The sequence below is a fragment of the Alternaria novae-zelandiae genome (assembly GCF_023758075.1).
Source record: "Alternaria novae-zelandiae strain BMP 2774 chromosome Unknown scaffold_1, whole genome shotgun sequence".
Taxonomy (NCBI): domain Eukaryota; kingdom Fungi; phylum Ascomycota; class Dothideomycetes; order Pleosporales; family Pleosporaceae; genus Alternaria; species Alternaria novae-zelandiae.
Genome location: NW_026056961.1, coordinates 2,958,632 through 2,985,110, shown reverse-complemented (window position 1 = coordinate 2,985,110; position 26,479 = coordinate 2,958,632). Strand labels below are relative to the sequence as shown.

Sequence of the window (26,479 nt, the reverse complement as noted above, 5' to 3'; positions counted from 1 at the left end):
GTGTGTTTCGAAAAACGAGGAGCTAAAGTGAGAAGAACATGCCCCTCCTCCCCCTCCAGAGCACCCATCACCCCTCCATCGTCGCCTCACGCGACCCATTGCGGCTCGCGCCGCATATTGCATGCCGCAAAGAATGCATCCGTGACCAGAACACAGCCCGCCAGCTCATGACCTTCTGTATGCTTCCGGTGACTTCCAACACCAAGGCAGCGTATGAGCCCAACTCCCCCACATGCCCCGCCAATCAGAACCTGCCATCTTTCGCACCGGCGACGTCACCGTACTTTGGGCCATGCAGATGCAAAACAACTAGCTAGCGCTGCGCGGGAGCCCAAAACAACGCGTCTTCTTAAATGTTAGGATCCCCAGATTTTTCTGTCGTTTAGTAATTTTCCTGCCCTTTGGTGATTGCGTGACGTTTGCCAGTCCTGAAGATGGCGGAATTAGTTGTTGCGGGCCCGCCTGCCCCACCTCCGATGACGTTTCGCGATCGGTTGTCGCAGTTTAGGATTCTGGAGGAGAAGAGGTGTGAGCTTATCGAGGTATGCTACTGGAGGCGTCCTAGGTGCCTTGATGGTTTTGACGATGGAGTAGGAACTCCTAGACAAACTCGAAAAGACAGAAGCACGCCTCGCACAGTGTGAACTCGACCTAGGCTCCGAACAAAATGTCAGGCGGACGTTGCAAGCGGAAATCGCAGATGTCACGCGGACGATGCAAGGGCAGCTGTCAGAGTCCAAGGCAAAAGAAGAGGCTCTAGTGCAGTCGCAGTCCAAACGGCCGTTTGTTATGGTGCTCATAGATGCCGATGCCGAAGGCTTCCTGGTATGTGTTGTAGTATACTTCTAGTCGTGCATCTTAGCTGACCGTCCCAGTTCCAAGACAAATACATAACACGAAAAGCTCAAGGCGGCGAAGCATTAGCAGACGAACTGAACATAAGGATAAGGGAATACTTGCGGGAGCTGTACGAAGATGCCGACTCACTCGACATCATCGTTCGCATATATGCCAACTTGGAGGGTATGGCCAACTACCTTGTACGACTTGAGAAGGTTCGGAACTTGGGTCAGCTACGAGCCTTCTCGACTGGCTTCTGCGGCAGGATAACGAGCTTCGACTGGATCGACACTGGAGTTGGTAAGGAAGGCGGAGCAGGAAGAAAAGTGCGAGGTATGTATCTACGCATGCTCGAGGTGGAAGGTCGAGAAGTCGCTAACATGACACAGAAAACTTGTCGTTCTTCGCATCGAACACGCACCTACGGCACACGATAGTCGCATGCTCGCCCGTCGATCTACCCGCTTCTCTCCTCACCTCCATACCACTCGAGAAGCTGACGCTGATCGAATCTCTCCCGCTACCTTCTTCGCTTACAACACTACCTCTGAAAACCGCCAAGTTCCCCTCTCTCTTCCCTCCTCCGCCACCCACCAAGAACGCAAAGCCCAGTCGAGAGCGCGGCCGAAACGAGCGAGGACTAAGCGAAACTGATGTGAGAAGAGGAGACAGGGACATGCGAAGAGGAGATGAGAGAGGCGGAGGACCACAACTTCAGCTCATGGAACAAGAGCATGAGGGAGGCGGCTCAACGTGGCTGGTCATACAACCCGAGAGGAGTAAGAGCCAGGCTGTTAGCGGACGGGACAGAGACAGAGACAGGAGGAGGGCTCCAAGCGAAGACGATACCAGCAGCTTGAGCATTAGCATCGGACCAGACAATACCGTCAGTGTTGACAGTGGAAGGCGGCGGAGGTTGATGGGCTAGTCTTGGTTCGGCACACGAGATCTGGGATCTTTGTTGTGAAGGGAAGCTGTCACGTCGCGTACTATTTGATGAGTTTGATAGCATGGCATAGCATAGCGTAGCGGCATATATTCGTATTGTTCATCGTCCGCTGGCATAGCGGGGGACAGTGCAGCCCGGAATCTAAAGCGTTTGTCGGAAGCCTTCTTGGCCCTCCAGAATCCTCTCTCCGCGATCAGCCTGACGGTTAGCTCGTGAGTAGACCCAGAAGTTCTTCAGCACGTGTAGTATGCTCAGGACTTGGGTAGCGATAACAACAGCCATGGCGGGTCTATGCAAGTCAGCTTCATACCTCTGCAATTCTTGCTGCATGGACTTACATGTACTTGGGCGCATCTTGTTGTCGAAAGATATTCGATGCTGCGATACCTCCGCAAGCTCCCCCTCCAATCAACAACGCACTCGCAACACTCCTCTTCATCTGACCCACGATGTTATTGTGCATATAACTCAGTATGCTCGGCACGTTCGCGTTTGCACCGCTGACTCCCAAAAAGACTCCAGCATACCTTGCGCGAGCGTTGCTGAGGAAAGCCATCATGCACACTCCCAAGACTGCCCATGCGCAGTTGAACACGATGATTGCACCGCGCATTCTATATTTGTCGGCGACCCATGCCGTACCGAACATCCAAGCCGCAGCCAGGACGTAAGGCGGGAAAGACAGGATCTGGCTCATGGCGACAGAGTAACCCATGTCGTTGCGGAGGATGATTGGCAGGAAGTATCCCCAGCTGTATGCGACGACGTTGTTGAGGAAGTAAAGCCACGCGAACTCCCAGATCTTCCAGTCGCGGAGATGTCTGGCAATCGTCGGCCAGGTGAGCTTGTCAGCGATGGCATCGCCGCGGTCGCGTTGAATGCGGGCCAGGACTATTTCGGCCTCCGTAGAGGTCAAGAAAGGGCGTTTCGTGATCGGGCTGGGTTGACTGGCTTTGTCGGGAAAGTCTATTATGGTTAGGTAGCCCATGAAGCCTAGTAGAACGGTGATTGCGCCTTCCTAAGATGTGTCAGTACCTGATGTAGGTAGACATGGACCTGACCTACGATTGCGAAGATCCATTGCCATCCATTGAGACCTCCTAGGCCTCTCATCTCACTCAATCCCCAAGCCAAGATGTTTGAGAAACCACTTGCGAGTAGCGCTAGTAGGTAGAAACCACTGAACCTCTTTTGCACCTCGAACCTCACATACCAACAGCTCAGCAGGAAGACGCAGCCAGGGTAGTAGCCTGCTTCAAGCACACCCAGTATGATTCGGCAACCAAGTGCTTGTGTCCAGTCGTTCGTGAAACCCATGCCGATCGTGACAGCGCCCCAGCAAATGACCAGGGAGGGAAGCCATACGGCAGGGCCGAGCTTTCGAATGATGATGTTGGCAGGGAACTGGAAGATGATATAGGGAATAAAGAAGATCATGGTGAGGATCGAGTAGCGTGAGCCGATTGAAAGACCAAGGTCCTCGTCCATGCCTGCGATACGCGCCTAGAATCTGAGTCAGTATACGGCTTATAAAGACGACTGAGGATACGCAGTACATTCGGAAGATTGACGCGGTCGATGAGTGCGAAGGCATAAATGACAGCGAGTGTTGGTAAGAGCCTGAGATCTATCTTCCGAATGATGCGACGTGTTTCCTTGTCATCTCTTTCGACAGGCGACGATGCTGGTCCCGAGGAGTCATTCGCTGGATATACAGCGTCGTCGCTGTTGATACGGTCATGTCTACCGCCGTAGCTCTTCTCGTCAAATGAGACCTTCTGTCGTCAGCGCAACGTTTCAGGAGACATTGTGTGGACACTGACATGCTCCTTTCGCTCGGCTTCGAGATCCTTCTCCTTTAGCGACATGTTGTTCTGCGGTAAGTTGACTGGAACTCCTTGCACTGAGTACGCCCCCAACACTCTTATCGCTGCATTCCTTGCGATTCTCCAAAGATAGATCCCCGCCAAACGTCTCCCGGATCGCGGGGTGCAGCGCACATCGTTACTCAATCCGGCTATGACGGGTCGTTTGTTGGAGTAAGAGTTCGCTTCGCGGGCTTAGCTTCATGCATTGTTACCTACGAAATCCAGCTTCAGCAGCGGAGTGGAGGCTTGCTGTTGAGATGTTCGGGTTAATGAAGTTCGTGAATGACGTGTATTGACTCGACTTTGCGATGTCAGCGTCGGCAAAGGGAAGAATGCAAGCTTGAACGATGCGCTGGCTTATTTGCCAGGTCCTCTGGCTGGTGTCTGCACCTGTTGTAACGATCTAATGGTTTGCGCCATAGACAAAAGCGTGCCGTCCGTTAATAGGGAGTCATAGCTGCGGCTGGCGATCGTGTGGCATGGCACCTCTGTGATGCGGCTTTCATATCGCGATCATCGATGGAACAGTTGCGTCATCATCAAAGGAGAGCAGAGTACATGCAGGTGGAAGGCGGAGAACAATGCGACGTCGACGCGATTGATGATGGATGTTGACCACGTGACTGCACCCGACTGGGACTAGCTCATCGCGAACCTTCCACGCTAAACTTCAGCGCGTTCCTGGCCTCAACGACTCACTTTTCCATCATACCCAGCGATGCCTTCTTGGATATTAGTATCGCAAAGAAGCGATGCTCGAATTGAACCCAAAAACACCCTTCCGTCTACATCGCAATTGCTCTTAGTCAAGATGATCGGATGCCGAACGTATGCGCGTCCACATGGAGCACCCACTCATCGAAGATTATCGCTGCTAGCTTGCTGGCAACGACGCAAATCTACTTGAAGTCTCGCTCCTCCGAAAGTTCTCCATCGATCGTTCTATGAATTCTTACGCTAGGTCTCTGGGTGCAACTTGAACGTCGCCAATACCGCGCCATGTTGACGTGTTGTGCTCGATGGCTTCGACCAACCTTCCATTTCTTGTTAACGGTGCAGCTGCTAGTTGAGGACGAGCTTGACCTATGGCTCATACGTTATTTACTTACTAGAACGAAGTAAAAGACTCGAAGAAACAAGTAAAATCATAACCAACACTAACCGAGGATATGGCACTAATCGAACAAGATCCAACATCCAACATCCAATGTCGTACAAAAGTTGCCGTACACCAACGTAGCTTGAGCCAAGCTCTACGCATTCTCGTGCGCCGCGAAAGACCATGCTGCGAACCTGAAATCCCTCTCGATCGCGAAATGCCGCCTCAAACCCGATGTCAGGGGTCAATGCATTGATGGCTGCGTTTGCTTCGATCACGTGCAGCCGGTGCAAACGCACAGCGACGCGGGATCAGAGTCGCTACACCTGCGCGCGTTTCACTCACGACCTCATCATACCATTCCGCAATGGCTTCCAATCGCGCTCGAGTGCCCGACCAGGCCTCTCCAATCCACCGTCTGGCGATCAAGCCTCTCTTCGACAGCCTCCCACCTCGCGACAAGCTCTATGCTCACTACCTCTCACAAGCAGCCTGGCATGGAGCGCGCATCATTCTGTGCCAAACCTCTCTAGAATCCGAAGCCATCTTCGACTTCATCATAAAGGCCTATCGTGCGTGCGAGGGCGAGTGGAGCCAGTTCGAGGATGTATGCGCGGTGACCGACGACGAATTCAAGGCTTTTTTGAGCTATGCTGGGCTATTCCTGTACAATCTCGGAAACTTCTATGTAAGCGCCAGCAGTTGTGGAAGAAGACTAGGTCATGTGCTGACTATGTAGGGTGAGGGAGGCCAGAAGTTTGTGCCTGATCTCTGCAAGGAGTCTCTGCAGAAGATTGTGGGATGCGTGGGTATGACAGGATCTGCTGCTGAGGACTTAGTTGAGGGCATGACTGCAGTACCTCCACAGAACACAGGATATCCAAGCGATACTGTTGTGTCGAGCTACTACCTAGGCGACCGCATTACCCGCACAGAAATCGCTGAACTCCAGCTAATCATGCAGGAAGAAGGCATCGAGCCGGAGAATACCAGAGTGCGGAAGACAATAGAAGATGGGAGCGCTGTGTATGAAGTCCTCCAGGCCTCATACGATACAAGCATTCGCCCTCTTGCCACAGCAGGACGACTTGGCGGCTCGACGGTTCTATTCAAGAAAGGAGATCATCGGAACCAGGTGTCTACTATTGGCCACTTGTAAGTCTGATTCAATCTTGTTATCCAAATCATAGATGACAGCATCAAGATCTCCCAGTTTCACACCAAAACTAACAAACTACCACAGCCTCGGCCGCGCCGGCATGTACGCACAGAACCACAACCAGAGGTCCATACTCGATCAATACATACGTAGCCTCATAAGCGGAGATCTCCGAGAATATCGACGAGGCCAGGAGCTCTGGGTCAAAGACAAATCCCCATCAATCGAACACATTCTCGGCTTCGTTGAAACCTATCGCGATCCTCATGGCGTACGAGCGGAATGGGAAGGCGTGGTATGTATCGCGGATCCAGAAGAAACAAAGAAGATGGAAGTCTTCGTGGCTAGTGCAGCGAAGTTCTGTACCTTGTTACCTTGGGCGACGGCGGAGAACGAAGGCAAGGGCTTGTTCGAGAAGGACGTGGTTGTCATACCCCAATGTGCTATTGTGCATGGTGAGTGCCGGCCCTGTCCATACATAAACGCATGCTAACGCTGATGATGCAGCTCTGACAGTCTGCTGCCCGTATGTTTGGGAAGCGTCAAACCTGCCCAACGTAAGTCCCCCTATTTGTCCTCCATACCTCAAAGGTCTAGTCACTAACCTTCAATTGCTCAGTACAACGACATCCGCGAAAACCACGGCTCAAAGAACATCATCATCGCCAACCGAATGAGCGCGAATCGCAACTCCTCCGGCGCATCCATCTACCTCCAACCCCCAGACCGCGAACTCTACCGCCAAAACCTCCATACCATCCGCTTCGCCGCAACAGTTATCCACGAACTCCTCGGCCACGGCACCGGAAAACTCCTCAGCGAAACAACCCCCGGTAACTTCAACTTCGACGTCACGAACCCGCCGATCGACCCTTTGACGAGCCAAACGGTGGCCTCCTGCTACCACCCCAACGAAACATACTGGAGCATATTCGAAGACATTGCCAATTCAGTTGAGGAGTGTAGGGCTATACTCATGTCAGTTTACCTCATCGACAACAAAGAGATATTCGCAATCTTCGGGTACGATGAACACAGTGCGCTGACGGCCGACGACTTGATATATCTTTCCTATTTACACCTCGGTGTCGAGGGTCTCCGTTCGCTCGAACACTACAACCCCGATGACAAGAAGTGGACCCAAGCACACAGCCGAGGTTACTTCGCCATCTTCAAACACCTCCTCACGGAAGGCAACGGTGTACTCACAGTCCACCATAACGCTAACACATCCGCCCTACACGTCACCGTTGACAGAACCAAAATCATCTCCCACGGTAAACCCGCGCTGGGTCGCTTGATGTGTAACCTGCATATCTGGCGGTGCACAGCGGATATCGAGGCGTGTCGACCGTTTTATGAGACGTTGACGAGTGTGGAGGGTGTACATGAGGAGTGGAGAAGCGTTGTGGTGACGAGGCCAGAGCGGAGGGCGAAGTTCGTGCAGGGGAATACGTTCCTGAAGAAGAATGGGGAGATGGAGTATAGGGAGTACGAGGAGAGTGATGAGGGAATCATTAAGTCTTGGGCTGAGAGGGGGATTTTGTGAGGACTGGTTGTCCGGGATGTTTGGGGTAGGAGGGTAGGCGATTCTAGAGTTGGCTGTCTCATGGCAGCACATCAGAACGGCTATGAGCTTTTCATACATTCAGAGCTAATCCATGCCCCGCTCTTCAATGTCGTCGACGACGCAGCCATCATTCCACCCTAACGTACTTTCCGACATTCTCACGCTTCAGGTACAGTGTCGCTTGCCAAGAAGGAATACGACATACATCTTCCATATCCCAATCCTCTGTCATACAATGCAACCGCCTTGTAGGTGGGTCAGGGTGATCCTTGTGCTCGACCCACCAAGTCACTTCATCTTTGGAGGTCTTGATGTGAGAGGGGATGTCTTCGCAGAAGAAACCCGCTGGCCCTTCCTCCTTGCTCATTATGTCTACAATGAGCGAGCGAATAGGCAACTGAGCTAAGCCATGTGCTAGTACGAGGGTATACTGGTCGACTTTGAGGAGGGCCTGGCATTTGTCCATGAAGCTTATCTGCACGCCCACGCATTCTGCGAATGCTGTCATGCAGTCACGGTCTTGTTGTGTGTAATCTGGGTCATGAAAAATAATTGGGACCGGAGGATGGTGGTCCGGGTCCCTAAAAACCCCATTCAGCGTCATGGCTGTTTCGAGGGCGAGGAAAGTCCGGTACTTGTTCAATCTCGGGTCGGTCCGACAGAGACTATCTGGGTAGGCCTCGCCAATTTCGGAGTCAAACAGCGCGCCGAGACCGAAGCAGACGATGTTGTCGACATTTCCAGGTGGCGACTTATGGTCCCAAGCGAATTCTAGGCCCCTTATGAATGCCTTGTGAATGTCGCTCTTCTTCCATATAGCATACAAAGGTCCCAGATTCTTCGTTCGCGGAAGCGATGGGGGTGGGCTGCGAAGGGAAAGAGGACGAATGTACATAAAACTCTTCGAAGAAATCAGGTTTGTCAAGAAGTAACGGCGGTATAGCTCCATTTCTTCCCATGGCGGCAGATCGAGCTCAGAAGCAACTTCGAGGTACGTCCAGAAGCAAATCTCGTCTTTGCCGTTGTACAAGCTATGCGGCCAACAAGTTAGCTATGGCACTAATACATTTGCTGTGTCTACCCCTTCGAAACTCGATGTACTTACAGTTCTGGATATGTAGAAGAGATATTCATACCGCGATTCTCTAGTCCGCTCGCGCCCTTCAGAATACATGTGTCATCCTTGTGCTGTAGCGAGGCGAACTTATAGGCGTTATACCTGATGACCTCTCTCGTATACAGAGGCTGATATTCTGGGTCTTCGTAGTATCGATCTAGTTTTTCGCAGAGTTTGGCAACAGTCTTGGCTTTCTTGTAGAGAGTGAGGAGGTGCCAAGGGCGACAGTGTGATGATGTAAAGCCAGTCTTAGCTTCGTTTGATGTCGACATGGCTGACGCCGTGCTGGTATATAACGCTTGGTCAAGTCCCGAGTGGTGTGTCGCTGCTGGAAGCAACCCTGTTCTGGTGTGGTCGTGAGCGCGTGTCAACATCGGCAAGCTTTTATACTTCGCCATGACTGTTCCGCATAGACATGCTGACTCCAATTATGCGTGAGTCGAGGTATCTGACTCCGGCGATCAAGCTGTTCATGCTTGCGATGGGGCGCTACTGTACTGTGTAAGCAGTCAGTATCATGTTCATCGAGAAGATGTTGTTGATGGCTGTCGTGCGCGATGAGTCTTCAGTGGCAGAGTCTGTGTGTTGGCACGGTCGTGCGCTATGGGCTTGTGCGCCGTGGTCAGGTATGACACATAGGTTCGGGCGTTAACATTCATTTCTTCCACTTCTTCCAAGCGTCTACGAACCCGACCTCCTCCGCCGCCTCATCGCGACCGCCCAAGCCACTAGCTACCTCGCCCAAACCGCCCAAATCAACAAGCGGCACCATACTAGGCCGGCCATGCGCGCACATGAACGGGAAGACACATCCCGCCAGGTTCTTCACCAAAGCCTTACAATCATCGCTACTAAGCTCATCATTGAACATGATAGCTGACCGACATGCGCGCGAGTTGATGAGATCGATGAGGCCAGGTGGGCAGGTGGCTAGACGTCTTACCCAATCGGCGGGGTCGTTTGTTGATGAGTTAGGTAGTACGGACAGATGGGGAAGATGTGGATCTTCGGCGTACTTCCACACCGTTGAGCGGAGAAAGGATATCAAAACCTTGGGGTCGGCTTTGCATCGTTCGGATATACCAGTGGGAAGAGCTGTCACGGACAAGACATACTTCTCCTTGTCGGTGGTGCTGGAACGAGATGCAGACGCTGTTGTCTGGAGGACATCGTAGAGGATACCCCATGCTGCAAAACGCGCGGCATGCGTTGTGAAGTGTGTTCGTTCCTGCGGAGAGATTGCGACTTGCGTTGGTTTATCCAGAACGACGGAGGCTACCTGCGCCTGGTGCCCAAGCTTAGACTGGTATCCTGTTTGCTCATGTTCCGGGTGGCAAAGTTGGCTTAGGAGCGACTCGACTTGCACACGCTCATCTGCTGCATGCTGATCAATCAACACGAGAAGACCCGCGCATGCAGATTCTACTCGCTGTGAATCTCGCATCTTGACAAGGATGAACTTTTTGTCGACCTGCGCAATGACTTGCGCGTCTTGCAGCCCTTCTTTTGACAGTCTACTAGAGCCGTTTGTTGTAGTCTGGTTGAAAGCCTTGTCGATATCAATACGATAACAACCATGTCTGGAATGATGGTGTCCGTGGCCGGCCTCATCTTCGTGCAACACAGCTTGTTGTACACGCTTCTCACTTGGCTTGAAGACTGGGTTCTCCCACGTGTCTAGTACATCGTCAAGCCAGGGTGTCTTGCCAGCCACAGCCGTCGCAGCCCGTGTCGGTAATCGCATTGACTTATTCGATGCGTTCTGGGATATCGAATTCGAGAGTATAGCTGAGTCGGTACTTGGTCGCGTGCGAGCGTCAGGGACCACGCAGCCTGTTCTAGCGTTTAGTAGATGCGTCTTCTTAGTCGTTGGATCAGTCCACAAGATGGTATCGTCGTTCTCCTTGTCATCGGTTTGCAGAGTCTCTGCAGGCATCGAAACTTCGTCGCGCTGTTCCTGTCCGCTCAAAGCACCTTGAGGTAGCGGCGCTACGTCGAAGTGGGCGAAAGCTTCGGGTTTCGCGCCACGTGAAATATCGAATCCGGTGTTGTATTTCGGCGCGTTTAGAGTGCTGCTGAAGAACTCGGGCTTTCCACTCTTGATCCGCGACCACTCTGCAAAAGCCCCAGAGCGAGACCTGTCGACCAACTCACGTGACGATAACCTTTCTGGACGTTTCCTCTTGAGAGACTGTGACGAAGTTGAGCTTTGCTGTGGTGTTGCCGAGCGCACTCTTGTATCGTGTACTCGGAAAGCCATGTTAGTTGTCGGGCTATCCGTGAATGGCGTATTGACAGCAGCGTCCTCAGCAGCGCTAGAAGCAGTACCAGGTCGTTCGCGTTTCTTACGAGGATGCTGGGGTCTAAAGTGATGGACCGACAACCATTGAGTTACCATTGCATCCAGGACCTCCATCACGTTCTGTAGGTTCGCTTCATCTCCGATGAACTGATCTTCGGAAACGCTTCTCCTGCGAGCCTCCTTCAACGAGATGCGAAGGTGAAACATGGGATATCTGTCGACGTCTTTGCGTGCTTTAAGCTGCCTGTTTGTATAGCCATCCTGCTTGAAGCGTTTGTCTGTCTGCCGTCGAAATCTCTCTTGTTCATCAATGTCGGCATCTTCCTCGATAGTACCAAAGCTGGACAATGCGAAGAGGCGATTAACTGCGTCGAAAAGTTCATTGTGGCCGGCCTCCGCTGAAAGCGGTCGTATGCCCAGGGAGATGAACTGAACATGCTTGCTGGGTGCTGGAGTGAGTGATATAGCGCCCTTGATCGAGATGGCAGATGTGGAAGCCGACGCTGGTACCCACGACGCCCACTCATCGACGGTGATGTAGTTGGCCTGGGTCAATACGTTGAGGATTGATGAGAGCTGTGCCGATCGTGGCTTCGCAATCTCACTTTCTTTTCTCTTCGTGGCTGCTTCCACGCCGGATATGCTGAGACTGAGCACCACCCTGTTGTCACCGTCCCGTATTCGAATAGCGACCGGACGCTGCCAACTGAGCAAGAGACTCGTTACGCCCCTCTTCAACCCATCCCAGAGTCTGTCGTGTTCGGCTCTTTGCTGAGAGATTATCGACCGTTGCTTCACGCGCACGGGCATACTGCCGAACAAGTTCCGCACGGTGACGCGGGTGCCATGCTTGCCTGATATCTCGTGATGCGCCGACGCCGGAAGTTGCCTCTCCATGACCTTGGATTGGTGGAACGTTATCGCGTTATGTGAGCGGTGTTGGTAGTGGTGCGAGGAGATGGTCAGGAGTGACATAGCAGCGAGTGACGCGAGGAAGGTGCCATTGCGGCCAAGGAGAGGTTCGGTCGCATGGTACTTGGACGTGCCTGTCGCCGTCAATTCTCTATCTAGATGGCTTCCGGCGTGCACACATACAGTAGAGCTTGCCCAGGCCTCCTTCTTCGCGAAACTCGAGGGGAGATACGCCGAGACCGTCATCTTCGACCGAGCATCCGCCGCGCGCGAAGTCAATCGCGGCTTCTACCTTGGTCGCTTTCGCATCCAAGGAATTCTTCAGCAGCTCCAGCACAACTCCGGTAAGCGAGACAATTGCCGTCGACGACTTGATTTGGGCGATCACCTCGGCGGGCAGGGGCAGTATAGTTCGCGTGGGAGCATTGGGGATAGTATGTTTGGCGCCAATGGACGTGTTTCGGGTCATGACGTAGTGGTAGGTCTGGCGGGCGCCCCCTCAGCCCTCGATGTTTGATGACCCGTGTTTGATCATGTTAAGGGGTCGCGCCGTGATCAGTGTTGAGTTTGGGTGGGCGATAACATGGAGATCTACAGAACATACGCAATCGTGTGTCGTGAAGGGAACATGGCGGCTTAGCGCGGCGGGCGGCAGGTGCGCTGGGGAAAAGGGTCAGGGTCCAGCCGGAGATATGAGCAGGAGCGACCAGCAGCTCTTCGCTCTTTCCCCATCAGCGCAACCTCCCGGCCCCAACCGCGTAACTCAGACTGCCTCAATCGCCTCGGATTACTGATAGCAGCGATACGACTTGCTGTCTCGCCATTCGATAATTGCGCCCGACCGCCTGCGCTGGCTTTCACGACGCACACCGCGCTACCGACAGCCGCGTCCCCATTACTCCAGTAGATTCGACGTGGGATCGTCAGACTAAACGTGGCATCCCGCGCCTAAGTAGCCCAACGACCTCCTTCACTCACCACCGGCACTCTATATTTGGCAGCCGGCATAATGGCTACGGCCGAAGCTGCATCGAGACCCCATGGTACGGTGAACTAGTCTTGCACAGCCATTGTCTCAGACAACTACCCAAATTATATCCTCCCTACGCCACGCCCACTCTCTCCTCACCAAATAATGCTCACCATGCTAACGCGATACAAAGACCGACATGCGCGCAAGCGACCCTTTGCGGGTTGGATGAAGCGCCTGGCCAATCTCAAGCCCTCATCCTCCGACGCCCCAGGCAAGAAGGGCAACACCGTCAAGAAAGGCGCTCCAAAGAACAACCCCTATCCTGAGTCTGGCTACATCAACACCAACATACCGCCCGCCGACAACTCGTCCGTCACGACCCCGGCCACATTACGATCGCACGACAGCTATACGTCCATAGAGGAGCCCGCGGCCGGACAGCGACAGGCGATAGACAAGAGCAACAAGTCCACCGCCCCCACGGTAGCCACAGTCCCAGAGACAGTACACTCGTCAAGGTCAAAGGCGGAGACAGGCGGCAGCAACTTTGTCAACGGCGGCAGCACTTTCTCGTCCCCGCACGGCTCAGAGCACTCTCTCACCACCACCCTGACCACCATACAATCGACCGCGCCCTCGAATATCCTCAACCTCGGCCAAGCGCAACCCCAGAACAATGCGACAACCACAAGCACCACGCCTGTGCACTTCTCGCACCAGTTCCCCACCTCCCCGCCGCCGTCAGCCATACCGCCGCATCTGGCGCCCCAGCAGCCGCAGCAGCAGCAGCCCAACTCATATCAGGGCGCCACCGCGAACAACATCCTCACCGATAACGCGTCCATCCTTACACTCGCCTCATCCTCGAAGCGCCGCCGTCGCAACTCCGTAGATACCAATGCCTCCATGCGCGCACTAGCCCCATCGTCGCATTACGGCGGCAGTCGCGAATCGCTGCCCCTCAGCGTACTATCAGCGAACCCCGACGCCATATACTCGCCCTCCGGCAGGCCAAGCAACGTCAGCGCCTTCGTAAACGCCGAGCGCGCGAGCGTCTACTCTGCGTCTGGCGTCACAGCCCCAGTCCTGCCCAGCGAACGCAACAGCTACTACGCGACCAAGCAAGCCGACGGCCTGAGCGTGCGCAGCGGACTCCTTGGCCACGGCCGCACTGATAGTATCAGCAGCATGCGCGCCACGCCCACCAGCCCGCTCGCCAGCCCCCGCGAAAACCCCATGGGTCCCGCCCGCATCAGCCGAAAGAGCTCAGAGTGGAAAGACGCGAGGGAAGCAAGCGACGAGGACGAGGCGCCAGCGAGCCCAATCGTCGAAGAGCACGAAGATAAACCCACACCGAACGCTCAGACCTGAGTCAGTCCCAATGAAGCAGGCGCATGAGTACAAAGTCACGATAACCGAGATACCAACATTGGCGTTGATGGGGTTAGGATTGGTGGGTGGGCTGTGTCACGATATTCGGATTAATAGGGCTGTACGGAATATGGTTACTGGTACTGGTGACTCTTGGATGCTGCGAGGATGGCGTTAGTCTGGGGTTGGGCTGGATGGGTGGGGTGGGTTTGTGGTATTTTGGCTTCTTCATCTTATACCCTAGTATCGAATGGAGCTTTTTTTTCTTTGCGAAGTGAGTGCACGATGATGTGTATGGGTGTTTTGATTCGGAAGGTGCGATCAAGCTATGTGCGATGGGATGTGAGGTAAGTCCATCTGATCGCACCTACTACATTGAGGCCAAACAGCACATCACATTCCGTCCTGTTCTGTTCCCACCCGGATCGCCCTGGGACTGCCTTTGCGGGTCCTGTTTCCAACTGCGACAATCCCTCTGCTTCTCTTCGCGCGCATCACTTCTGTTTCTTTTGTTTGCAAGCCTTTTTCTCCTCTTCGGAAGCATGAAGATGATAGTAGCACGCCTTAACCTCTACATCTGAGCACTTTTGTTCCTTCAATGCATTGTTTCTGAACATGACAGCTAGAAGGAACTCATGCGGCAACTTTGACCATAGCAGCTCTTCCTCCTCGTCATCGTCCTTCGTATTCCATACAATGCATTGCAGCTCGACTGCCAATCTCATAGCCATGTGACCTTTCGGCAGATTGTCGTAGATCCAGATAACGGTTGCGTAATTCACGGAGCAGTACTCTCCAGGAGCCGGGACATATCTGTCGACGAATGTGTTGTGTGCCAGACGATGGAGCACCGGCGCAAGAACTCGATCACCGAAGACGGAAGCCCTTAAGAGAAGCTCCCCAATAGACCACTCATTCAAAACCGACTTTTTGAGAGTATGACCTGGTGCTGCGATGTCGTAGAGTGACTCCCAGTCTGAAGGTATCTCCTGCGCGTAGAGCCAATGGGCGAAGACGTTGAACACGTCGACTTCGACGTCTTCCAGTGTTACGCCCTCGTCCGACTCCTTCCAGCGGCCATTGAATGCGGTTCGAAAGTACTCGGAGTGGTGGCAGATGATGTCCTTGTGGATGTTATAGCGCTTCTTCTCGGGACCGATGAAGATGGTGACGATCTCGCCTTGGGCCGCAGCTCTACCTATAGGGTCAGTGACTGCGATAGCTCCAATTGCGATACGCAGATTACTTACCCATATACAGGTGCGACCGGAGGTACTTGCGACTTGTCTGCCATAGCGCTGTTGAATTTGTATGGTTATGGTGGTGCGGAGATAGAGGGAGGTAAGGTGGGAGGAAGAGTCGGTGCAGACTACTCGCGGCTTGGTCGAACTTCAGAAGTGAAGCTGGGTGTAGCGAACACTAGTCCAGAAATAATCCTAGCATTTCCCAATCTCTTTCATTGCCTTTCAAATCATGAAGTGCTTTGGAGAATACGTCGTGTGGTGTGAAGCATCTTCGAGGGGGTATGAGGTAGCGTGTGGGACTTCAAGTAGGTTGCGGCGGTGTTGAATGACTTCATGGGCTGATTATATGGCCATATGGGTTTCTGGAAGCTTGTTACGAGGCTATGAGAAAGCTTGATTACCTCCTGGGTTCGGTGAGGTGCTTCCTTCCGTCGTGACAGAGGTCGATACAGCCGTCTCGCACTGGTCGATTTCAGGGGATATACATCTCATAAATACCTCTTGAACAAATGCTTTGGAGACAACTAGAGCTATTCAGATGTATAATCTGATACTAGTCGATGTTTGAGTGACATACATACCATATCTCCCCCCAATACCTCTCCAGCCTTTTCCAAAGTGCCGTCTGGCACTGCCCTATTTCAAATGATATACACCCGATACATATCCCCTAAACCATCCTATATGACGTTAAAGTACTATCTCAACCTCTTCTCAACTTTTTCAACTTCCTTCCATCTGGTGAAAGATGGGATGAGAGACATAGTGGGCTGTGCGGTGAAGAGTCAAATGTGACTAACATGGCGAAGAGTCAACACCACGCAGCCACCACACAGTCACAACACTGTATGTGACTGTTATACGTATGAATCACTGTATGAATATGTCTGGTATAAGAGTGGAGGGGAGTGGCATCTGGTTATCACCACGCACGCCTTCCAGTACGCTACCTATCCGAGACGATACCAGACGAACAGCATTACGAAGCCGCCTCCCATCGATTTTAGACTACCGTATCCATCTTCCGCCTAGCTGCACCTCATTCAGAGTACATGGTCGACAAATTGCAGTTCGGGTACCTCGTTCAACGTAGCAGGAACCTATTCGCTTCATGCATATCACAACACCACAGCTTTACGAAGACTATTAACGTTATACAGTCAGCCCAAGAGACATTTGAGAAATTCTTGAAGCAAGGACCTTGTCCGAAAATTGGCGTGATTGAAGGACTCCAAGAACTCGACCGTCTTTTGACAGCTTTTGGAGCAGCAGTCCCGCCCGCCCGAGACGACGAAACCTTATCAAAAGAGTGGGACCAAATTCTAGTTGTCGTTGAGACCCTTGCAGATATCTCAAGCAGCTAAGTGGGTAGGGGGCTACAATGTCGCTGGATCGAAGACAAAAGCGCTGGCAAAGCATTATGTATCTGTCACGTCTCTTAGTCTGGGAGTCTATGGCCACCAAAAAGCATATCATGGTAGGCTAGACCAGTCATGTCGAATGGATTGTTGATTGCTAACTACACTCTGATAGCCAGACTACGTCATATCGTCAAACGATCGTAATCGTCTGCTCGACACATCCATCAAACCAGTTTACTTCCGAGCGCGACATTGGATAACCGACGCCAGCCCGACTGAAAGTATTAGGAGTTGCAGGTACCGGGTTCAAGACTAGCATGCATATTCGTCGGGGCGTAGGATTCCGGAAGCGAACAACAAGAAGTCCATACAAGTAATCACCCCAAATTTCAGTCTCATCTTGCCACCCAGCATCTCCATAGATCGCCACGTTGTATTGTGTCTCTTCACCGTTGTCAAGTCCGAGGAAGCGGACAGCAACATCGATTTCTTTCCATCGTAGCTTACAGAGTGGGCCCTTGACCACGATATTCCCGGATGTCACTTCTCCCCATTCATCCCACAAGTGATCTATGCTCACATCTAGGATAGTCGTGACGCACCTATATTCATCAGACCATATGTGTTCTTCCCAGACGATCGCACCCTGGATGGCAGCCCAGGACCACGTCGGCGCTCGATATTTCTCCGAGCGTGTATCGTCCGGGTTGACGGATCTCCATAACAACGCCTCGGGAAGATGTATATCCCAAAGCCCAGCAATATACCTGACATGGCCCTCGATCCTCCCTTGCCAAATGTTCCATACGTCTCGCGCCATTCCACTTATCGCGACTAGTTTGTCGTTGGGGTAGGTGAGCTTGGCAATAGAGTAATCGGTGACTAAAGCCTGCCAAACCATTTGCATTTGCACTGCGCCTGGTTGTCTTGATATTCCTGGAAGACGCTTGTGTACCGGGGCGGATGACGGAAAACAGGCCTTGGATTGCTCGTACACGGGTTTGAGTAGAGTGCCAGTAGAACTTGTGAGAATAGCGGGAAGACCATCGGGGAATGACTCGCAATAATTGTCAGTGCGGCATTCCCAGAACACTTGCTCTTTACCAAAATGTAGCACCCTTCTAGACAGTTGTCGTTCTTGGAATATCCATGCTCGGTGAAAGACTGCTGTCTTTTGAAGTACCTCTCCGTAGAAGTCTTCGTGTATGATGTGCCAGCTGACGTCTGTATGATCGTCGTATAGATACCCCAGGCCTGCTAAACTGATGGAGAGAGGGCAGACTGGATGCGGGCCAATTGATGCTGGATCACGCTCGAAGTAGAAGCCTTCACTTGCATCTTGAGCTCCAGACGCTGACAAATTCAACGTAGAGTGACTGTAGACTTTGTGCATCTGTACAGATTCTGCTTGCCAGTCCGCTTTATCGTCCTGTATCTGATAGCATATAGTCAGCATCAGGTCGTTGCAATTCGGTGAGATCCCGTACTATGCACAATGAATCTATCCAAATGTATGTCAAACCAAGAGATTTGCAGAGAGATATTGCATCTTGAAAGGTCCTCGGAAGTGCCTCGAAATCCAACTGTTGTTGGAACTGAGCTAGATTGTTGCAGACCAACTTGGTAATCGGTTTGGAGCCCCAGCAGTGACTCAGAGTCGCATAACCACCTCGCAGACGTTGGCCTTTCGTGATAAGTAGTCTAGTGTCAGAGATTGTTGGCATCACTTCAAGCAATCTTGTTGGATACCACGTAGTTTCTGCGTCTTCTCGACAGGTTTTGTGGGATGTTCGACATCGGTTGAGCCATCGCTGGATCAAGTGCAGGATTTCTGGAGAGCTTGAGTTGGAAGGTAGGTGACTTCGCAGATTCGTGAGCGTGTCTATTGGATTAGTATACTGCATCATCACAAATATCAACCGGTAACGTACTCGGGGCGTAAGGTATGTAGTAGAAGACGTCGAGAAGTACCACAGGCTCTTTGTCATATTCTTGGCCCTTTCGATAAATCCTGAGCCTTGCAGTGTGCCGCGGGTCTTCTCCGCCTTGTGCAGCTGTTTCAGCTATGTAAAATGTGGCGGGATGTACCTCCATGCGTCTTGTGGAGCGCACGTTGGAATGGTAGTTGCGCCATAGTCTTCTACAGATGTAACAACCAGCTCTTGATGCTCTAAACAAGGATGCAAAACCATCATAGTGAACTTTATACCAATCGAGGGGCGTGTCATTCTGAGAAGAGGCCCGATAAAGAATCGGACGCATAGCGAGACAGACATCGCAGAGATGCATTAGGATCGGTTGCACATAAATCCGGTGCTGAAGAGAATCGATTCAATCCAGCTATAGTCGGAGCTGTACGTGTTGAGTAGAGAAGAAAGTTGACTTCGAAGCAAATGACGTACTCCGCGATAGCGGGGCTGTGAAGTCATGCACGAATGTGGCACAGTAGCACAACATCGGACCTTCTCGCAAAATTATATTGCAGCAGACTCTCCCAGTTCCAATCATACGGTATCCCATCTGGTCCTCGCTGCTTGTGTGTTCGCGTAGTAAGAGTGGTTCCACGCCCCCACTGCCATGCAGATGTTCATTGAGGTAGCGTGACCAGATGGGGCGGACAAGGTGTGATGATCTCGGTGGCAGGTAGCGTTTGTTCCCTGGAAAATGGCGGTTACAACGGCATTTAATCGACTGGCAGGATAAGCTCGTGTGGTGAAGTGACCTTTTCTCGTGAGCGTATCTGAAAGAATACAAGTACAAGGATAGCTCTTAGCACCACTCACCTCCGTGCTGGCTGGCCAGGCACACATTTCTTCGCTGGTATCCGTGTAAAACGGTGGCGTATATAACAACATGTGTTTAAAGTGTAAGAGGCTTGCGTCGCTAGCGACTACGAGAAGTCACATGCCCGGCCGAGTGTTGCGATTTGGAGCGTCAGATCAAGCTGCTTACTTGTCGAAAGCTTCACTACCTCTATAACCCCGTCCATATCGGCGAAAGAAGCGACTCGCTGCCATGTGTCGCGCTACCTTCTCATGTAACAGAGCTAGGCCAATCGCAGCGACAACACGCCCAGTCGGTCGTTCGTGAACGGACGGCATCGAACTTTGTTAAGCAGTTGACAAGTTCGTTCCTGCATACGCGGCTGACCTCGAACTATCTGCAGAGTAGGGATGTGCTAAAGAGATGAATTGTTGCGAAGAAGCTTTTGACCAGTGAATAAGGTATTGTCCATGCGGCGTGGCAGAAGAGAACCTTGGAATAGAATGGGCGACAATTGATGACCGCCCGCAGTTGCAGATTTCGGATATTTGGTTAACTGAGTCAAAAGTTCCGCCCACCGCGCATATGGCATGTCTCGCGACGCGATTCGACGTGCGGGAGATGAGATTGAAAGGATAAGAAGAGGAGGCTGACGGTGTTCGCGTTCTGGCCCGCAAATCGCGCGGCGATACGCGCCCGGCTTCCTCCAGGGCTGGGCATCCAGGGGCTCGTGCGCTAGGATCAGCGCGGATTAGCGCCCTTGGCAACCCATCTTTCCGCTCTGGCTGCGTGCGTCACCCTCAACAACATCCAGGCCTCAAAGTTCGTTCCCCAGGGCCGACACGGCTTCGAGTCCGCTTCGACGCATAAATTCTTTCTCTCGAAAGGGACTTCCGTCCTCACAAGATCATCACCGACCATTGAAGTTATCGTCTTCAGCCTAGTTTGGGTTGGCTGGCATGACACCTAGCAGGTCATTCATGTCGCACATCAACTACGACACGAACATGTCGCTTCTGTGGTATGGAATGCAACTCCCGACCCCGCGTTGTGCTGGTAGATCGGAAAACGGTGCCCGTACCTGCGTATGTACCCCGCGACAACATCCATTCTAGCGTTCGCTACCCCGCCACGCCATCGGAGAACATGTGGAAGAGAGGTGTGACCGCTGTATGATTTCAAGTCGAATCACATGTGTGAATTGTTCAGAAGGCGCTGACGATGCTTCTCCGGGCGACATGTTAGTGTCCTACATCGTAAGGGTACTTGACGATCCTTTGGAGCGATGGATACTTCACGGATATATCTATTATCGGCATCGCAGTTTCCCTTTCTAGTTGATCCAGTGTATTCGCATTCTGAAATTCCTGCATGATGTCTACGAAAGACTCTAGTCTGCACCTCTTCTCATACTTTACGATACCTAATATCCTCCTAGCACTCGTGGCATATACTACCGTAAGATGTGTCTACCAGATCATCTACTATCGATACTTCCACCCGCTACGACACTTCCCGGGTCCCTTCTGGGCCAGCGTAACGCGGCTATGGATCGCCTACCACAACATCAAAGCTGATGAATGCGAGGTCGAACTCGCTTTACACCGCAAGTACGGCCCCGTGCTTCGCGTCACCCCGACCCTACTCTTGGTATCCGATGCAACGAAGCTTCCTGAAGTATACAATCGTCAATCGAACAAATCAAATCATTACATTACCGGCAGCTTCGGCAAGACGGAGAGTTTGTTCAATATGCGGGAACACAAGCACCACGCGCACTTTCGCAAGATCGCTGCTGGCCCATATAGTTTCAGCAACGTCAGAAAGATGGAAGGGTTAGTGGATGATCGCATCCAGCAGTGGACTGACAAGCTGGAGGAAGTCTTCGGCGATGGCAGTAGATTTGACTTTGCACCTTGGGTATGCTTCACACTATCGTTATGCTGGCGATCAGGGGCACTGACATATTATATAGGCAGTATATATGGCATATGACATCATATCGGAGATTGGCTTTGGCGCACCCATCGGATTCATTGAGAGCGGCTCCGATATTGACGGCTTGATCAAAGGCTTCCACGATGGTCTACTTCCTTTTGGTCTAATGGCCCGGCTCTGGCCGTTTACACAATGGGCAAAAGGCACATGGTTCGGCGAGAAATATCTTGTCGCGAAGCCCGAGGACAACTCTGGTATTGGCACATTGATGCGCTTCCGTGACAAGCTCATTGCCAAGCGAATCCAAGATATCGAAGCTGGTAAGGTCGACAGAGTCGATCTGCTACAGACTTTCCTGGATGCAAGGACGGAAGACGGTGCACCGCTGGATTTGGACTACATCAAAGCCGAAATCCTTCTCGTATTGCTCGCCGGCGCTGATACGACAGGCACTGCATTCCAGGCGATGATTGCGTACATCACATCTGATGCCCAAGTATACGCGAAGTTGATGGAAGAGTTGGATCGCGTCACTCGCGAGGGCAAGTTGAGCCCCATGCCGCAGTATGACGAAGTATTGGAGCATTGTCCATATTACGTTGCCTGCGTCAAAGAAAGCATGCGGTAGGTCATACTCATCTTCTTCACTGTCACTCTCATATACTAACGAACACAGTCTCTGTCCGTCCGCTCCGAATATCTTCCCTCGCGTTGTGGGTTCGTCAGGGATGCACCTGCATGGCCGCTACGCGCCGCCCGGTACCGAAATAACCTGCAACCCCTGGCTCGTGCACCGCGATGAAAAGATCTATGGTACAGATGCCTGTGATTTCCGACCAGGAAGGTGGCTCGAAAGCGAAGAAAAGGCAAAAGAGTACAACAAGTACAACATGGGCTTTGGATATGGCGCGAGAGTCTGTCTTGGAAAAGACATCGCGCTCATGGAGTTGTACAAGGCCCCGTTGCAGTTCTTCAGGATGTTCAAGATTGAGATCGACGAAAGCCGGAAAGGCAATTTTGTAGTCAAAGGTGGTGTAGGATTCTGGGAGGACATGTGGATCGGTATCAAGCGGCGGAAGACGGCGTCGTGATACAATAGATCGAGATGGCCGTTAAGTGTATGCTAGTCAGTACTCAGCGCTGAAGTCCTCAAATCTAAATGGTGAATCGGACAATGGTGCGTGTTGACGCAATGACGAGCTGGTGATCTAGACCATCCCGTCCCGACCTCGTCACGTGCTGGCGCGGCGATCTACCGCTAGCGAGATCTTGGCGAAACAACTCGAAACGACCGCAATTACGCTACCCATTCTACGGTCCGCGCCTCAGCAACCCAACCACTCGCAGCTCTCACCTTGCCTTTGTACAGGCGCGGCGGCCCCCGCACTGGGGTGCACTGCAAATGTTTCCGAGATGATCCTCGATTGGCGCCGTCTTCTTGGTCCAGGCCTCAGGCCCCAGCGGAAATGGCTTGTTTCATTGCCCGCCTGGTTATATAGGGGAGCAACTCCAACATGACGACGACCTGCTACCGCTTTCACGATCATTCGCATCGATTACATTCTTTTTACCGTCTCTCACAGACACACTGACCTGGTTCGCTGGTCGTTCGCTCTTTATTTCGTTCCTCGCTTTGTTTGATCATCTGCTAGCATCATGATGCACTCTGCTTTCTTTTTTTCCCTGCTTGCCGGTACGGCTTTTGCTCAGTATGGCGATAACAGCTACAACGCCCCTGCTGGAGGCTCGAAGCCTGCTCCCTCCGTTACAACGCCTGCTGGGTACGGCACGCCCGTCCCGAACCCGATTGCGTCCCTGGTGCCCATAGTACCCATCGTCTCTGTTATTACATCCGCCCTCGGAGCTATACCCTCAGGATTCCTTCCCGACAATGATCTGCCGAACCCTTTCAAGTCCATCTACATCCCGGCGTCCCAGCTGTTCAACCCTGCTATCGCACCTGCGTTCACCGAAACTGCCGCGGTCCCTCTTCTGTCCCTCTTGCCGGTCTACTCTACCGCATCCAGCTCGTCCGTTGTCGAGCCTACCGGCTCTGCTGAATACCCGGTAGCTCCTCCTACCGTCAAGCCATCCAAGCCTGCAACCTCCACGACTTGCACCGAGAGCAAGGCCCAGAGCACCCGCGTACCCCTTGACGCTACCCGTTCATCGGCTGCCCCTCAGAAGCCTACCGGCGCAAGCTCGGCAGCTACCTCTACCGTTTCGACACCCAAACCTGCGACCTCCACATCTTGCACCAAAAGCAAGGCTCAAAGCACTCGCGTGCCCCTTGACGCTACCGCTTCGTCGCCTCTCCCTCAGCGTCCTACCGGTACAGGCTCAGCAGTAGCCTACCCCACCGGCACTGGCATGCGTCCCTCTGGCAACACACGCCCAGACTACTTCCACAACGGAAACCGTCCCCAAGGTGGCTTTGGCTGGGGCCGCCCAAGGCCTTCTGGCAAGTGGCCTCACGCCTACCCCAAGCCTACCCATGCTGCCCATCGCCCCACCAAGCCTTCTGCTGCTCAGGGATACGGAGGTGTTAAGGCCAGCAGCACGCCTTGCACTTTGGAGACTAGGGTCAGGCCCAAGGCGACCCCCGCCCCTGCTAACTACTAGAGAGCAAATACAACCCGAAGGTATCGCTTCCTGAATTATAATTATGTAAACGTAGTTCATGTATATACCTTATTATCCACAGACCTCCGAGTGGGGTAATACAGCACATGCAGTTGATAGGCGATGCGCCTATTGCGGTTGTCATTGCTCAGTTCTTGTCTCACTTGCGTTCGTCCGAATTCATGATCTTTCATTGCAGCCAGCTGAAGGCTAGTCAGTTTCCTTAGCATGCAACTTCACCGTCCTACACGTCTCCAGTATCGTATCCATGCCAGCGCAATCAGCTTTCCTACCGTCTATTTACAATTCCCCAATCAGTCCAGATTCGTCGCCTTACTATGGCACGAGTCTCCAGGAAGCCTGTGCCGCCATGGGAACTATGGTGACCCGGAAACAATCTTCTGTTATGGGAGGCAGGATAATTCTAGATCAGGGATTTATGCCCGTAGGAGCATGCAAGGAATGCGACTTCAGCGGTTTGTTCGATCGGATTATGAAGAAGGTCGACGACGATCTGAAGTTCCAACTTGATCTCAGTCCGTCAAAACCCGTCAAATCCTCGGACTGAGGGTTCAGAGAAGATGTCCGTGATGTCAATGGCGAGACAGGGTAGCGATGGATGGCCATAAATCAGCGAACGAATGAAGGGTAGCCGAGGAAAGAAAGGTGCAGAATTGGCAGAGTCTTTCGACACCGCATCTCACAGTTAGATCAGATTGTCAAATGACAGCATAACCTTCGAATCAAAAGGTGGTATCACACTAAGTAAACTGCATCCCATGATCAAGATGCAAACCTATCATCGCGCAATACGTATACTGACGCCGTCTACCATGACACTTCTTCAAACTTAGCTACATATGGTTGCCATCCACTCAATTCACTCGTACTGCGACTACGCAGAGAGGCATGAAGCTACCTACTACTATGCGGTTTTCTGTGCCCACTTTTTTATCTTAGGTGAGCCCGACTGCTCTATTAATCCTTCCCTCTTGTCTTCATCTGCGCGATCCAACTAGCGGGCTTGGCAGGCAAACGCGCTGTCTTTCACCACCTACCCAATACGCTACACTCACACGCCGACTTGACCCTTTCAATTCGCCAGATCAACATCGTCACGTCGACTTCACCAGCGCACGCCTTCGTCACAATGGGCGAAACCCCGAAGCTCGTAACGATCGACCCAAACGGCGACATGCTGATCAAGCTCAAATACCGAAATACCGCGCAGTCAAAGTGGAAAAACGAGAGCGAATCCGTGGAAGATTGGATCGCTCAGGCAGAGGCCGCCAAAGCGATTATCGAGAACGAAACTGCGACACCCGAGCTGAAACCTACCGAAGTCCACTACCTCGTATCATCGCGACAGTTGCGCATCGTATCGCCTTACTTCGAAAAGATGTTCAAACGGAACTACGACGAGACAGTTCTGAATAGCGAGGACGGTCTATATCACGTACGAGCGCAGCAGTGGAACCCGCATGCCCTTGCCATTATGCTTAATATTGCGCATCTCCAGTTCGCGGCTATACCGAAGGAAGTCAGCGTTAGGTTGTTTGTTGCGCTGTTTCTGGTTGCAGATTACTACCAGATGGAAGATGCGTTGAGGCTGTTTACGAAAGAGTGGCAAGAGGAACTTCAGGAGCAGCCGATGCCCACAGTCTACAGCGAAGAGTCGATGCTGTGGATGTTCTTGGGTAACAAGTTGAAAGAAGGGGAGATATTTGGGAGTATGGCGTCTCTGGCGATGAGGGAGGCGTGTCATCCGATACAGTTCCTGGATCTGCCTTTCCCACGCGGTGAAAAAGGTGAGTGAATCAACTGGTCCATGTGGATCTGCTGACTCTTGCAGGTGTGGGTCAGCTTGACAGCATGAGATGTGAAGCTATCCAAGAGCTACTGGCTGGCACCCAAAAGCTCAACCAAGACCTATACGAAAGCAAAGTGGGATGCGATTATGGATGTTCGGCGACGATGTTAGGATTCTTGCAAAAAGGCTTGTGGGACCACGAGCTGCTGAGTCGCATCGAGAAACATGACCAACATCCCTTCGAAGGACTTTCATTTCATGTGCTCTATCACAACTTGAAAGCGATCAGCAACGTCGCTTATGCTGGGAGTTACGGTATACGGGCCGGTTGTTGTGAAATTCACAACCATCTTCTTCCAATCTGCGAAAAGGCCGAAGCTCACTTGGAGTTTGACTCTTGCACGTTTCTGAACTGAGCATGGTGGATGGTTTGATGGTCGATCAGACAAGGATATAAGTGGGACGAAGAGGGCATTTGTGTCGAGAGCCTGGTCGGAGAATGAAGTGCACTGAGCTTCACTCAGTCTAGAACATGAGAAGCAGCGGCATGGAAAAGCTTAGGCCTTGCTGGCTATCCGGAC

At 52.4% G+C, this 26,479-nt stretch overlaps 10 protein-coding genes across 10 annotated transcripts; 6 read left to right on the top strand and 4 right to left on the bottom strand.

The window, feature by feature from the left end:
- Nucleotides 1-434: 434 nt before the first annotated feature.
- J4E88_000981 (uncharacterized protein) lies at nt 435-1,768 on the top strand (the record flags this gene model as incomplete). Its single annotated transcript, XM_049394653.1, has 4 exons — nt 435-542; nt 595-825; nt 876-1,173; nt 1,230-1,768. 4 exons carry the CDS (start codon nt 435-437, stop codon nt 1,766-1,768), a joined length of 1,176 nt encoding a protein of 391 aa, XP_049260482.1.
- Nucleotides 1,769-1,930: 162 nt separating this feature from the next.
- On the bottom strand, nt 1,931-3,657 carry J4E88_000980 (uncharacterized protein; the record flags this gene model as incomplete). The annotated part of the gene is made up of 5 exons (XM_049394652.1): nt 1,931-2,078; nt 2,128-2,807; nt 2,855-3,292; nt 3,346-3,564; nt 3,613-3,657. 5 exons carry the CDS (start codon nt 3,655-3,657, stop codon nt 1,931-1,933), a joined length of 1,530 nt encoding a protein of 509 aa, XP_049260481.1.
- Nucleotides 3,658-5,123: 1,466 nt separating this feature from the next.
- Nucleotides 5,124-7,464, top strand: J4E88_000979 (uncharacterized protein; the record flags this gene model as incomplete). Its single annotated transcript, XM_049394651.1, has 5 exons — nt 5,124-5,444; nt 5,496-5,911; nt 6,000-6,370; nt 6,423-6,472; nt 6,535-7,464. The coding sequence occupies 5 exons, from the start codon at nt 5,124-5,126 to the stop codon at nt 7,462-7,464; spliced, it is 2,088 nt and encodes a 695-aa protein (XP_049260480.1).
- Nucleotides 7,465-7,612: 148 nt separating this feature from the next.
- On the bottom strand, nt 7,613-9,000 carry J4E88_000978 (uncharacterized protein; the record flags this gene model as incomplete). Its single annotated transcript, XM_049394650.1, has 3 exons — nt 7,613-8,516; nt 8,591-8,947; nt 8,993-9,000. The coding sequence occupies 3 exons, from the start codon at nt 8,998-9,000 to the stop codon at nt 7,613-7,615; spliced, it is 1,269 nt and encodes a 422-aa protein (XP_049260479.1).
- Nucleotides 9,001-9,257: 257 nt separating this feature from the next.
- Nucleotides 9,258-12,285, bottom strand: J4E88_000977 (uncharacterized protein; the record flags this gene model as incomplete). Its single annotated transcript, XM_049394649.1, has 2 exons — nt 9,258-11,950; nt 12,000-12,285. 2 exons carry the CDS (start codon nt 12,283-12,285, stop codon nt 9,258-9,260), a joined length of 2,979 nt encoding a protein of 992 aa, XP_049260478.1.
- Nucleotides 12,286-12,825: 540 nt separating this feature from the next.
- On the top strand, nt 12,826-14,160 carry J4E88_000976 (uncharacterized protein; the record flags this gene model as incomplete). The annotated part of the gene is made up of 2 exons (XM_049394648.1): nt 12,826-12,859; nt 12,980-14,160. 2 exons carry the CDS (start codon nt 12,826-12,828, stop codon nt 14,158-14,160), a joined length of 1,215 nt encoding a protein of 404 aa, XP_049260477.1.
- Nucleotides 14,161-14,654: 494 nt separating this feature from the next.
- J4E88_000975 (uncharacterized protein) lies at nt 14,655-15,454 on the bottom strand (the record flags this gene model as incomplete). Its single annotated transcript, XM_049394647.1, has 2 exons — nt 14,655-15,354; nt 15,411-15,454. 2 exons carry the CDS (start codon nt 15,452-15,454, stop codon nt 14,655-14,657), a joined length of 744 nt encoding a protein of 247 aa, XP_049260476.1.
- Nucleotides 15,455-20,902: 5,448 nt separating this feature from the next.
- Nucleotides 20,903-22,557, top strand: J4E88_000974 (uncharacterized protein; the record flags this gene model as incomplete). The annotated part of the gene is made up of 3 exons (XM_049394646.1): nt 20,903-21,448; nt 21,504-22,090; nt 22,143-22,557. 3 exons carry the CDS (start codon nt 20,903-20,905, stop codon nt 22,555-22,557), a joined length of 1,548 nt encoding a protein of 515 aa, XP_049260475.1.
- Nucleotides 22,558-23,122: 565 nt separating this feature from the next.
- Nucleotides 23,123-24,088, top strand: J4E88_000973 (uncharacterized protein; the record flags this gene model as incomplete). Its single annotated transcript, XM_049394645.1, has 1 exon — nt 23,123-24,088. One exon carries the CDS (start codon nt 23,123-23,125, stop codon nt 24,086-24,088), a length of 966 nt encoding a protein of 321 aa, XP_049260474.1.
- A 1,150-nt stretch (nt 24,089-25,238) lies between these two features.
- Nucleotides 25,239-25,904, top strand: J4E88_000972 (uncharacterized protein; the record flags this gene model as incomplete). The annotated part of the gene is made up of 1 exon (XM_049394644.1): nt 25,239-25,904. One exon carries the CDS (start codon nt 25,239-25,241, stop codon nt 25,902-25,904), a length of 666 nt encoding a protein of 221 aa, XP_049260473.1.
- Nucleotides 25,905-26,479: the final 575 nt, after the last annotated feature.